This window comes from Pavona decussata, unplaced genomic scaffold (assembly GCF_977016875.1).
Source record: "Pavona decussata unplaced genomic scaffold, jaPavDecu1.1 SCAFFOLD_102, whole genome shotgun sequence".
NCBI lineage: Eukaryota > Metazoa > Cnidaria > Anthozoa > Scleractinia > Agariciidae > Pavona > Pavona decussata.
Genome location: NW_028145517.1, coordinates 7899115 through 7913193, shown reverse-complemented (window position 1 = coordinate 7913193; position 14079 = coordinate 7899115). Strand labels below are relative to the sequence as shown.

At 37.5% G+C, this 14079-nt stretch overlaps 2 protein-coding genes and 1 long non-coding RNA gene across 3 annotated transcripts; 2 read left to right on the top strand and 1 right to left on the bottom strand.

The window, feature by feature from the left end:
* The first annotated feature begins 1 nt into the window (after position 1).
* Positions 2-3707, top strand: LOC146472063 (small integral membrane protein 20-like). Its single transcript, XM_085120636.1, has 3 exons — positions 2-177; positions 1200-1256; positions 3460-3707. Exons 1-3 carry the CDS (start codon positions 69-71, stop codon positions 3495-3497), a joined length of 204 nt encoding a protein of 67 aa, XP_084976762.1. The 5' UTR covers positions 2-68; the 3' UTR covers positions 3498-3707.
* A 501-nt stretch (positions 3708-4208) lies between these two features.
* LOC146472061 (AN1-type zinc finger protein 2A-like) lies at positions 4209-14071 on the bottom strand. Its single transcript, XM_085120634.1, has 12 exons — positions 13951-14071; positions 13695-13737; positions 12087-12138; positions 10656-10730; positions 10050-10106; positions 9477-9521; positions 8495-8595; positions 8143-8169; positions 7564-7726; positions 6927-7091; positions 6182-6326; positions 4209-4765 (listed from the first exon to the last, which is right to left on the bottom strand). Exons 1-11 carry the CDS (start codon positions 14003-14005, stop codon positions 6291-6293), a joined length of 819 nt encoding a protein of 272 aa, XP_084976760.1. The 5' UTR covers positions 14006-14071; the 3' UTR covers positions 4209-4765; positions 6182-6290.
* On the top strand, positions 8602-9489 carry LOC146472062 (uncharacterized). The gene is made up of 2 exons (XR_014866762.1): positions 8602-8814; positions 8918-9489. It is a non-coding gene; the product is annotated as an uncharacterized LOC146472062 (long non-coding RNA).
* Positions 14072-14079: the final 8 nt, after the last annotated feature.

Genomic DNA, 14079 nt, shown 5'->3' with positions numbered 1-14079 from the left:
GCTGACAACAAAATGGCGGACGTCTGACAAGGGAGAATTTTTTGTGGTGGTAACGTACCTTGTATCAAATGTCTAACAAAGTGAAGACAGGGCTTTTTATTGCAGGATTTACAGCTTTTACCCTAGCAGCGTTATATCCTGTTGTGGTGTATCCGAAATTACATCCTGAAGTTTACAGTACGTATAATAGATAGAGGGATACTTGATCTTTATAGTTAAGCTTACTTATCTAGCTAGCAGAAAGATCTCTGCGAACTCGCTGGAGTATTTATAAGGCGATCTCCTCAAAAACAAGAACTTGGACCATCAGATATTTCAAGTTAATTGCCCTTACCGCACTTGAGTACTGAGCAGGACCATTTTATTTAGCTTATAAATCCTTAGAAATCTTCAAGAGTGCTTTTTATAAATTTTAATAGGTTTTGCTGTATCAATGTAGTAAGGAAATTTCGCTGACCAATCAATGTTAAGTCTTAGGGGGTAGGGACTGCCTGTGTGGACTGCCTGTGCACTCTAATTCCTACACCGGGAGACTAGAAAATTCCTGGGTATTTTTCGACATAAAATGGATAATTTGAATTGTGGAAGTTTACGTCATGCCATTAAGCCTACTAGGTAATCTAAAGCCAGGCATTACCTCTGTCAGTCTGCTCTGTCTTACGCCACTTTACGCCAAAGACCACAATCATGTGCCAGTATGCAGAACGATTTGGAAACCCAGGCCGAAGATCTTTGGTGTAACCTATGTAAAATGCAGCTTGGAGAATTTATCAGCAAATATCTGTCCACAGTGGGGATTCATAACCATTTTAACCCTTTAACCCTTAATATCAATATTATAATTATTCTGTCCAATTTTGTAGGTTTTAAATCGCTCTACCTTTGCTCCCCACCCCCCTTCCCTGTCTCCATAGCTAAACACTGATGAGTTTCCCTTGCAGCCGTTTTTTGGGCTTTTGGGGGGGAGCGTTGCGTGACAGCCCAAAAAACGGCTGCGAGGGAGACTAAACACTAATAGGTGCATAACCTGAAATCAAGGTCACTTATTGGGCTGTTTGCATGAGTATCTTGGTGGTAAAATCACAGCTCTGCCTCTGGTGCCAGGAAAGCACATAGGTTTGCATGATTATGAAGCCCAGCTAAGACTGCAGAGAGAAGAAAACATTTTTATTCTTACACTGACTGTCTATCTTTTGTAGAGGAAATTCAGAAAGAAACAAGGAAAAATATCAAACAAGAAGATATTCAACCAGGAAGTAAGTGGAAAATGTGGGACACAAAGTCCCCCATAAATGAAGTACCTGGCTACATAGACTCCCTTATGAAACAGTTAAACAAATCGCAGTGCACTGTATACATTATGTATGAGACATCAAAAAATGTCTCCTTAGATGGAATTATAGCATCTCTGGCAGGAGTTGGACTGTTAGGTTTCCCCAACAGTTAAGTGGCTTCATATTGTTTAAGGGGCTGTCATGCGTGTTGCGTAAATGTTGATTCAAGGAATGCCTGTCTCTTTTGTCTCGTCGTGATGGTCACCCACTGGATATAAGTGATGTAGAGATAGTGGGGAAGGAATGTAGAGAGTAAAATATTAATTATCTGATCACCTCATGTTATAGTTACAAAAACCAGAGGCAAGTACTCATAAAAAGAAAGCACAAATGTAACTGTTGTGCCATGACCAGCCAACCTGTTAATTTATTACACCTCACAAGACATAAACCTCCAGAGTGATTATTATTGCCACAACATACATTTAGTTTATCTTGCATGTAATAGTATTTATTAAAAACTGGATCATTGTATAATGCAATTCCAGGGATTTGACTGGTTCAGCAGCCATGGTATATGAGCCATTATACCATGCCCAAGTTAGAACGATTATTAAATTCTCTTCTGGTTGTTCTTGCAAAGCGAAATCAGCAAGATCTAGCATTATTTCTTGATTGTTTTTAATAAAACCATTATTCCACTCACTTTTAATAAAACAATTATTCCACTCACGCTTCGCGCCTCGTTGGCTATTTATCATCTCATATCCAACGCGCGCTCGTGGAATAATTGTTAATTATTTATTGGTTTTTGTTGCATTATTTAATGTCTAATGTTCTCAGGATTAGTGTTCCATAATAGACCCTTCTCCAAAATGGCAGCTGAAAATTCAAATAAGTTAAAATTAAAAACGTATACCAGCACTAAATAAAGCACTTTTACTTTAGTAACCCTGTCTAATGTTCTCAGGATTAGAGTTCCATAATAGACCCTTCTCCAAAATGGCAGCCAAAAATTCAAATAATTTAAAATTAAAAACATATACCAGCACTAGAAAAAGCACTTTTACTTTTATTAGTAACCCTGTAAAGTTTCAGCATATCAGGTGTAATATCAGCTGAGAAAATGGAAGTTGAAAAATGAACAATTTACAGACGTATGACTTATACCCCCAGTCATACAAACGTCTGTAAATTTGTCAAATTTCATCTTACATTTCCCAAGCTGATATAACACCTATTATTAAAAACTGAATCATTGTATAATGCAATTCGAGGGATTTGATTGGCTTAGCGGCCATGGTATATGAGCAATTATACCATGGCCGAGAAGTGGCGACTTTTAAAATTGTCTCCTGGTTGTTCTTGCACAGCGAAATCATTAAGATCTAGCAATATTTCTTGATTGTTTTTAATAAAACAATTATTCCACTTGCGCTTGTTGGATATGAGATGATTATAGCCAACTTGGCGCTACGCGCCTCGTTGGCTATGTATCATGTCATATCCAACGCGCGCTCGTGGAATAATTTTTAAATATGCTGAAACTTTGCAAGGTTACTAAAGTAAAGGTGCTCTTTCCAGTGCTGGTATCAGTTTTCCATTCAGTTCAATTTTAACCCATTCAAATCTGTTGCCACCATCTTGGAGAAGGATCTACATTGGAGCAGCCTTTGGGAAGTCTCAGCTGTCAAGATTATATTTTGGCACAGACAGCAGATTTTGCGAACGTTGATCGATGAACATTGTGTTGTTTCAGAAAACATCCATCCTTGCAGATAACTGTTTCTTAGTTGGTTTGGCTCTCTCTCCCCCCTCTCTTGGAAACTCAAGCTTGAGTTCTTACGTTCTTTCTTTCTTTCTTTCTTTTTTTTTCAATTCTGGAAGGTTCTCCCTCCCTTTCAGAATTTCTGATAACCTTCCATGGGGTTGATATGGGTATTTTCTGGAACTACACATTTTAGATAACTGGCCCCAGTTGTTCAAAGAATGGATAACTATCGGGTATATCCAGTTATCCATGTACTGGAGTACATTTTATCTGCTGGATAGTGACTTATCCTCTGGATGAAGTTATCTGTTCTTTGAACATAGGGCCTGTTCAGTTTGCACGTTCTGCAAATATTATTAAAGGGGCTAAGGTAGCAACATTCTTTGATAAAAGAGTCGTGAATTTTAATTTCAGATATGAAGGTTTGGTCAGATCCATTCTCCAGAAAGTGAAATCAAGCAAGACATTCAAAAGACCATGTAACAAAATGCTTTGCAAAAAAAAAAGGAGACAAGGAAATGGAACAAAATGGCTGGAATGAAAAGAAACAACTAGACTTTGGCAACATCTGCTTTTATTGAACAAGCAGCAGATTCACTAAAATATTTCCAAACCTCTCACTCATGTACTTTGTTGTTGCAATTTGTAAATAAAATTAATAATGAACATGAGATTACAAACGACTAAGTACACAAGAAAATCAACTCTTAAAACATATTCAATTTAGTGTAGCCATAAATGGAAGTGTGCCCCAGCTTTTAAACCAAGGAAAGCTGAAGAACTATCAGTCAAGGACCCATGAAGGTACTCTGTAAATTCTGGGGTAACCTAATCCAGACTATGTTCAGTTGTATTTTACAACCCAGTTCTAGGCTCACCAAAAATTCCTAACCTATCCCTGTCTTACTTTTTTCCTATCCCCCTTCTAAACTAAATTCTTTATACCACTGATAAGTTTCCCAGTAAATAATCTGAACATATCCTACATACTATACCAGAACTCTCCAATTCTATACCCTACCCACCTTAACTCTGCTTGATAACCAAAACATAAGGCTGTCTCAAGTGCCCCTAAGTTTGCAAACTGAGTGTTATAATAATATTCAGACAGAAACAAGGAAAGATAGCAAATAATGAACTCCAAAATTCATGCTCTTTGTCGGCTATAGAGTTACAGTGTATGTTATTGAATGGAAAAGAGTCTTTGCCCAACAATTGATTTGTTTTGTTTAATATGACTTTATTGTTTAATTTACTAGAATATATAAAGTGATGCATGAATAGGGTGGTACAATACTATTTACTTTTTAGCCTTGTAAATACAGTAGTATTGTAAATCTCAAGCAAATATTATGGACAAATAGGGTGGTATATTTAAAATAATATCTGCAAAGTGAAACCATTAGCAATCTTGGGGGTTGAGGGGGACAAGTCCCCCTGGGGACAAATTTTCAAAAAAACAAACCAAAGGCATTTGATCAGCAAAAGAAGAGCTTGTATGCAGAAAGCAAACAAACAACAACAAAAACATGGAGAGAATTTAGGCTTGAAGAAAAAAAAAAGCTTCATGGCATACACCAAAATTTCCCCCTTCAAGATTTCTAATGGTCTACCTCTTTAATAGCAACTTCTTAGATGAAATCTGGTGACTCAGTAAATTCTTACAGTAGCTAAAAAAAATAAGAACTTAAGGCCTAGGAAGTTTATAAGACATTTGTAACTATTGTGTGGTTCCAGAAAATATCCATACCCCCACCACGGAGGGAATTTCACATAGGACCCCCCCACCCCCCAGGATTTTCCATTTTCGAGGTATTTTTTTAACCCCCCCACCCCTTCGGAAATTCCCTAAAAACAGAATACACCCCCCACACCCTCTGGAAAAGTTTTATTTTAAAAGAACGCCTCAAAAATCAGTTTGATGTGAACTTTTCAGAAATATCAAGAACTGCCTACACGAGGACAAAATATGCGTTATCGAAGAGCGCGCGCGCCGTTTAATTTCACGGGTAGAGTTTGCCAAAAAGCTCTTGATACTGAAATAATTGTTGTGTTTTATATTTACCTGTGGTCATTGACATCAAACTTTACCATTAGCTTCGCTGAAGATTTTAAATCTTAATTGTTGGAATAAGTCCGGCAATGCAAAAATGTGTTTTCATTTAATTTGCATATGTCATGTTTACGTTCCTATGCAAATTTTAGGAGATCAAAAAGATTATCGCTTTAGTTCTACTTAATCGATTTTTCTCCTGGTAATCATTCAGTCTAGTTATCTTAGTCAATAGTTTTCCTATTGAATCAGAATAGCATGGACAAAATAAGCATTAGCAGGGCAGGGAGACAAATAGAGCTTTCAGATCGTAACTTGAAACCGCAGACGAAATGGAGCCGCAAAACGAAATTAGCATGTTCACGTTCTTATGCAAATTTTGTATGAAATCAATAACGCATTAAAAGAATGTCGAATTGGCTCTATTTTGTTCAATTTTGGCCTAGAAATTCAGTTAAAAGTTTTGGACTTTGAGTTAAAATACTTTGGACAAAATAAGTTTAAACACGGGTCAGTTTTGATAAACCAGTTATAATTGACCGCGGGAATTGACCTTTGCCCGTAACTCCACACAGCATACAAAAATAACAAACAAATATTTCAATGTTTTATGTAAAATTGGGGCTTTCACTTTATAGTCATACAAAATTTTCCCTTTTAAACATTGATACAAATTCAATTGTTGCCAATGAACAATATTTTTCTACGCAAGAAAGATTCACAAACAACAGTTTTATAATAACCGATCGTCACGCAACGCAGACATAGATTTCTTGTCTCAGTTGGAGTACTTCGCTTACAAAGGCTTTTCGGAGAAGGGAAACATGTTTTTATTGTAACAAGGGTTTCTTTAAAACAGTCAAACAAAGTAATGTCTTCAAGAAAGATCTACGAAGTTGCAAAGTTGGTAAGTTACAATTTTGAACATTTATGTCTGACATGAACGTGAAGTTGACCCTCTGGAAACTTATCCAACCATTCACCCCTCCTCCTCTCTGGAATTTCCTGGGCCATTGACCCCCCCACCCCTCTGGAATTTCCAATTCCCTCCGTGGTGGGGGTATGGATATTTTCTGGAACCACACATTTTAATGTATCTACGTAGGATAGATAATTTTAAGATGTATTCATGAAAATCATAATTATCTAATTTAATATTTTAAGTTATTCTGAGTCCTAAGGCTGATGAAGGTTATGTGACACGGCAATCAGATTTCTTTTCTTGTCCCTGAAATTCAATCAAGAAAGAAAAAAGTTTCAGTTTACATGTAGGTTAATTTTGATTAACTAGAACCTTAACTCCAAGAGTCACTGACGGTGCTTCCTGTAAAGAGATTCGGAACTTTTGAGTCTGGAAGAATTTCCAAAACGTGACCATTCAAATGAAAGCTATTGTGCATGAATACTTTTGTGTGGTGCTGTTTCGTATGCTGTACAAGATGGTTCTAATTCTTTAGTCTGTGGATGAAATCCTAAAGTGTGACCATTCAAATGAAAGCTACTGGACAGTACTTTCCTGTGCCCTGTGGTACTGTTTATTATCCTGTACAAGGTCAATTGCTAACTCTTGAGTTTGGATAAATCCAAAAGTTTGACCATTCAGTCAGTACTCTGGAAAATGACAAAACTTGGTACGTTATTATTTGGCTCATAGGTGGGCTTTGAGCTGAAAGGTCAATTTAATTAACCCTTCAGCTGAAAGTACACTTACGACGACCAAACTTTAACTTCATCAAAGGCAAGAACTAAGTACTGTAATAGCAACAAATGATTTGAGGAAAATTTCCAAGGATATTAATATTAGCTTTATTCCTACTGTCTGGCCCACCTGTTGCCGTCTCCTGTTCTGTTCCTCCCTCTCTGATTCTGCTAGGGCCCGTGCTAGAGCCTGGTCTTCCTCTTCCTGAGTTGTCTGTGGTGGACTGGGAGACTTAATCTTGGACTGATCTTGAAGCGATGCTTGTATTGCCAGAGCTAGAGCCTCATCTTCACTCTGCAAACAACAATATTACCAATGCCCCAAATCAAAAGTTTTTTAGTGGTTGAGGTATGGTAAGATTAGAATAGAATTTGGGCCTGACTCTGACAGTTAACTAAATGCATTTCAACTCCGCTTTTTTGTTTGTTTTAGTTCAGATGCACTGGAGTCTTTGCATGTGGCATTGAATTAATTCAGGAAACATTGCTCCAATGTTTTATCCACTGTTTTGCACTTCGTTTGCAATAAAAACCTATGATTACAGCCTAGACTTCCATTTTTATCACAGAATGAAGCACAAAGCAGTGGATAAAACATTGGAGCAACAATTCCTGAACGAATTCAAGGCCACATGCAAAACCTTTGGTGAATATGAACTAAAACAACAAACAGCAATCTGAAATGCATTAATATGCTCTGTGTCCTTCATTATACATTCAAGTAAGTTGACAACAAAGTTGGGAAAATTACAAAACATAATTTGTACCATCGCTGGTTGTGGGATTGGTCGAGGAGTTTGTGGTTGCTGCTGTCGCTCACGTCTGGACCTGTCTAAATCTCTGCCAATGGAGGAGAGCGCAGTCTGCTGTGGTTTAGTTGGTCGTGCTGATGATGATGAAGCCTTTGTTGCTCTCAAAGCTGCTGATTCTCTTTAGAGAAATCAAACAAACAGGACGAACAGTTAAGAAAACATGGCAATGGTTAATGCAACAATAATTACTACTGACCGTAAAGAAGTGACCACTTGTCACGGGTACTACCCAACATTATCTTTCAAATTCCCTAATTTTTTTTTAAAATATTTTTACACTATTTTATCCTGGTCTAGAGTATAACAAATTATCTACAATGTAATTAATATATACTATTACTATTGTATTCACTTGTTTTTGAAAAAATCTTTCCAGGCTTCAGCTTCTGTAGTTAAATGATATAAAATGAATAATATTAGCCTGCTTTCCTTGTTTAGTACTGGGAAGTTACTGGACTGACAAATAAATATTTATATATTTATTCAGCAAAAGGGTTAATTGTTATAAATATGAAATCAATAACAGGAACATACCCCGCTTTTGCTGAAGCACTTGTTTTGCTGAGAATTAAGATAAGATAGTATATCAGTAACATGAGTTCACGTTCTCGACAAAACCTTGAATCGTGTTGTTTTGCAGAGAACATTAAGAAATGTACCAAAGTGTATAACACACATACAGAGCCACCATTTTTTTCTAGTTAAAACTTGCGTAGTGGCATTCTCATTGCCCTTGTCATTAAGGTCCCTGATAAAGGGTGATTTACTCCCAAAGTCAATAAAAATAATTTGAACAGTCCTTTTCAGTAAAGCGAGCTATAACCGTAAAATTAAGTCGCTGTGAATGGTTTAATACACCAGTTGTGTAATTAACACTACCACCAACCTTCCTGTTCCTCTTATAACAGCAGAGCAGTTGTGATCTTGTTCATGTCGATGTTTTAGACAAAAATTTTGCCGACAAGAATCACATCTGACAGGGACGAGCTGCAACAGGAAATGAAGGCAGTCAAACATTGTGTGCGCAAACCTTGCATAGCATGATAAACAGTACCACAGTGAGATGCTGCTCAATACTTTTTTGGAATGGTCACACATTAGGATTTTATCCACTGACTCAAAAGTTAGAACCACCTACAGCATATAATAAACAGCACCACAGGAAAGTACTGCTCAGTAGCTTTCATTTGAATGGTCACACTTAAGGTTTTCATCCAGACTCAAAAGTTAGAACCACCTTGTACATCATAATAAACAGCACCACAGGAAAGTACGGCTCAGTAGCTTTCATTGAATGGTCACACTTTAGGATTTCATCCACAGACTCAAAAGTTAGAACCACCTTGTACAGCATATATGATAAACAGCACCACAGGAAAGTACTGTTCAGTAGCTTTCATTTGAATGGTCACACTTTAGGTTTTCATCCACAGACTCAAAAGTTAGAACCACCTTGTACAGCATATATAATAAACAACACCACAGGAAAGTACTGCTCAGTAGCTTTCATTTGAATGGTCACACTTTAGGTTTTCATCCATTGACTCAGACGTTAGTACCACCTTGTACAGCATAATAAACAGTACTGAAGGAAAGTATTGCTTAAAAGATTTCATTCAAATAGCCAAACTTAAAAATATTTGTCCACAGACTCAAAAAAGTCAGAACAGCACTAACTAAAGGTAATTCAAGATTGACTCTGTTAGTAAATTAAAAAGATCAACATGGTAAAAATATAAATTAACTTAACATGAAATTCAGCTGCCCAGAAATATATAGAGTTACCAAATGGAAAATTATTGTAGTTGGCAATAAACAGTTGATATGTAACTACTTGCATGATGGAGAAAGAAGAAAATAAAAATAACCTCTTTCCGTTTACACCCTTTGAAGGAACATCTATTGAGGTATGCCTAGGATGTAACAAATAAATAAAGAAGAATTAGTTGAGAGTACTTGAATCCATTTGCCAGAACTAGCATCTGGGAGGGTGCAGAAACCTTTTAGTTAAGTTGACCATAATGATTACTACAAAATTTTGTAGCATAAAAAAGAACAAAAGTTACAACATTAAAGAAGGAGGAGAGATTGTGTAGTTCCAGAAAAAAATCCATCACCACCCCATGGAAGGTCATAGGAAATTCCTAGGGGGAAAGGGTTCTTAAAAGCCAAAATTCTAGAAGCAAAATATGAAGCTAAACTGGAATTTCCTGGGGGGAAGGGGGGGGGGGGTGCAAAACAAAAACCTTTCGTGGGGGAAGTATGGATATTTTCTGGAACTGCACATTACAAGGGAGTAGGGGTGGGGAGAGAGTAGAGATTGAGAGACATGCATCTCCTGCCCCTACCACCCCCCCCCCCTCAAAAGTCTCATTTCTTTTCCTCCATGATGAAAGTGAATCAGAAGTGGTTTTCAATGGTCTAATCATATTTCTTCATACCTTCCTCTTAGCAACTGCTGGATCAGACTGACAATCTCTATCAATGTGTTCCCCAACCTAAAGTGCAAAGTCATGTACTGTAATTAAATCCTCTGTTGTGATTGAGTTGACTAAATTCACTTAAGGACGGTACCTACTAATACCGAAGTATTTTTGTGCGGTTTATGACTATACGGGAAAAGCAGACCTTAGCAAGTCCTATTGGAATCCGAAAAGAAAGTTGGGGGTAACCACGCATTTTTCAGAGATAATTGAGCAATAATATCTCTAAAAAGCGCCAAAATATAAAGCAATGTATGGGATTTTTTCCTAAATTGAAGCTTAATTAGCATTTGCTAAGTTTTGCCTTCTCCGTAAAGTTTTAAACCGCGCAAAAATATTCCTGTATTAGTATGCACCACCCATAGGAAACCCGAGTATCTCGCCATGCGCAGAACATATGGCTTGCGCATTAAAAATAGTAGGCACCATCCTTAATTGATCGTTTCCAGTGGAAAATAAGTGAATGAGGCCAGACAGAAAAGAAATATCAATCAAGTGTAAACAAATGACATTGATCTTCAAAATTGAACGGTGTCATACCACTGAGAATGTAGTAGGACTTACCTTTATATCTGGTTGTTGTCCTCGTGGTACAGGTACTGGTTTGTTGCATAGGGGGCAGACAGGCACTTGAAAATCCTAGACATTCAAGAGCAGTAATAATATATTAATCAAGAGCTTTTTTGACCTAAAAGCCACATATTCTGACGTAATTAGAAAGTACATGTACTTCACTGTTTATTAATGCAAGTCAATATAACAAAGCAGTGCATGGCTTTATAAAGCTGTAAATGTCAAATACTCTTTTGGAAATATGTTGAATATAATATCCACAACCAGCTGCAGGACCTTGTAACTGCAAGAAACTTTAGAGTATCAAAAAAGCTTCCACCAGTCAGGGAACATCTAAAAACATTTATTCAGGTCACAACACAATTAATCAACATTCCAGGAAAATTTTCAACATTACAATTTGTTATCCATACTGCAGTTAATGTCGCAGTTCCTATTACCATAAAGTTAACTAGAGATCTCAACAGACAAATAATAACAACATGATGTTTGGCGTAAAGGGGGAACACCACTCCGCGATCGGCGTGACAGACGACTCCCATAGCGTGACCATAAAGCCTTACTTATCTCCCCAGCGCTATTAAACTGTATTAATGACCAGCGCTGGATCGGACAAGTTGTAGGCAGGTCCAAAACTAAAACAATCTAATAGCCTAACTCTCCACGGCACTATGAACTGAAACCTCCGGTCAGCATAGTGCAAAGAGTATTGGCATTTTTTAAAACCAGCTCAAGCCTAATATTCTGCAGCGCTACGAGCCGACTCCGCCGGCATGCGCTGGATAAAAGCATATAACGAGCTTCAAGGTTATAGAGCTAAAAATAGCCTAAAAAGACAAAGCTTGGGGAAGTTAACCGAATGCGAACCTGAGAGGTGAACCCAAATTTATTGGAAAAAACAACAACCAAACCTCCAAAGGGAGGGAAGGGTGGGAATTACAAAATAGAGACACTAAAGGTAGACCTTACAGTAGGTAATACAGCAAGCGAGTGATCCTCGGACTTTTACTAGACCTTTTATAGTTAGACATATGTCTAGGACTAAGCCAATGGCAAGTAAAGTACTATCGAATACAAGAGATTCACGTAGCGCTGAACGAGACATGAATAGAGGTATTTATACCTTTAGCCATACAAAACGAAGGATATAAATGTAACAGACGGTATTGCAACATGCTAGAAGAATAGGTATTGTACAAGGAGAGTAAAAGTACATCCATGACCAATTTGCATTACGTAATGCTAACTGTTGACACAGTAACAACTGAGCTCAAGAGCGTCACGCTCCATTAACTGCGTTTTACAATTATGTTGTAAAACTTTATTAATTATGCAGAAATTTAGGTTGTTTCCAGAGATAAGATATCAGCATACAAAAATTATTGAACCATTATCAAAAACAAATTGTTCATGTAAAAATACCTTTTTGTAGGAATTTTCACAGCTGTGGTCTGTATACTTGATATGTTCCTTACTACACAGAAAAATAAACAAATCATAAACAGAAAGTGAGTTTTAGTACTGAGAAATCTGCCCTTGCTGTCATTTCCAAATGATGCTGGGTTATTGCATTTCCTGCTTTAACTAATTTTCTTGACTCTGACTGACCAAACCAAATTCAGAAAGGGGTATAATCTTTAATGGAGAAAAAGGTGAAATGGCATGATATCGATTATATATAAAGGAAGGATTTGGAATCTTTTCTGTTTCACAGGGATGGCTGAACTTGTAGCACAAGCTTATTAGCTCATTATTTTTATATTTTTCTGTTGTTTGCAAGAAAAAAAAAGAGAAAAGAGGAGCTTGAGGTAATTTTATAAAAGAGGTGCATCTTAATGTTTACATACGTGAGATCAGGGCAACATATTTTGGTAAAAGTTGGCTTGAGAAAGTGTGAGTGGTTGAGCCTCAGTGTGGATCCTCCTCGCAAGTACCTCTCCCCACCCCCCCCCCCTCCCTGCCAGCCTGAGGTGTTTTCGGCGGATGAATGAGTGCCAGAATTTTGGCTAATCGTAGCCGCCATGTTACCCACTCCCTTGGTCACACTTTATACTCTCCCCAATCTTCCTCTGCTTTTTTAATCCAAGATGGTGGCTATAGCGTTCACTCACCCAAAATACGCAGGCTACCCCACCCCCCACAGCTAGTTTCCTCAATGCCACAACTACCATATACATTGATACAGGATACTGCCGGCCACAAATTTCAAACCAGTGGCACACCACCACCACGACCTCACTACAGGATGGTGTCTGTTTTCAGGCTTCAACTTTGTAATTATGTCAGCTGAATTGAGATGTATGAATTAAATTATGGTGTCTCATGATTTATTCTTGTTCTTTTATTATATTTCTAGTTTAATACTGTACATATTTTCTACTTGATTATGTATGTATGTACTAATTTTTGATTTTAGTAGCTGGTTAGCTCTTTTATATTAGTTAATGTAGGCTTCAGTTAACCCTTCAGTGAGGGACGTAGGTCCTGTTTAGGGTTTACCTGTCAATACTTGTTCTTTGTACCGGGGCGGGGGGGTACTCCCCTATATAAGGTATATAGGTATGTGCCGCCCCAAAGGGTATGGTTTTTTAGCCGTTTTGGTCTGAAAACGGGTATAGATTTTGACAATTACGGTCTGAAATCGGGTCAGGTTTTTGGGGCGGGGAACATTTACGAAAGCTTACAAACATATTTTTCTTCTCAGTACGTAACTGGAACGACTAACTGATAGCAAGAAAAAGAAATAGATAAACTATGTCATTCCAGCTTTTCGGCACTGAAAACAGGTATGAATTTTAGAGGTCAGGTCTGAAAACGGGTGTGGAAAATGGCATGTTTAGTAGGTCTGAAATAGGGTCGGGACATGAAGACCTGGGTGGAACACCTCCACCAAGAATTCCGAGGAGTACCCCACCCCCCCCCCCCCCCCGGGTCTTGGTATTGCCAAATTATATAAAAAAACCTTTCTTTGTACTGATTAAGCTGATCATTTATAATAAACATAAAACAACTTCAACTATAAGCACCTACCAAAACAACTTGGAACAAGCATCGCATCTCAGTGGAAGGAAGTCTAGAAACCAGAAATGAAAACTTTGTTTTGTACAAACTGTATGACATAAACTGTGCTTCTTACGGAGGTTATTAGGTTTCTTGAATTTATAAAAAAATTTTCTGCTTCTCTTCGATCCAAGAAATTCTGCTCTGTCATCACGTTTTGTATTTTTGATGGAAACTCAAGTTTCGAGAAAAGAAAACATACCAAAACAAAACCAAACAATCTTACCTAATTGTTTGCAAGTTGTTAGAGCACAATTCGCTCCAAGATCAGGAAATTCCATGTTTCGTGAAAGATCTCTACATCGATAAATTTTCCTGATTTTGTCGTAATTTTCGAATTGACACTTCATATAAG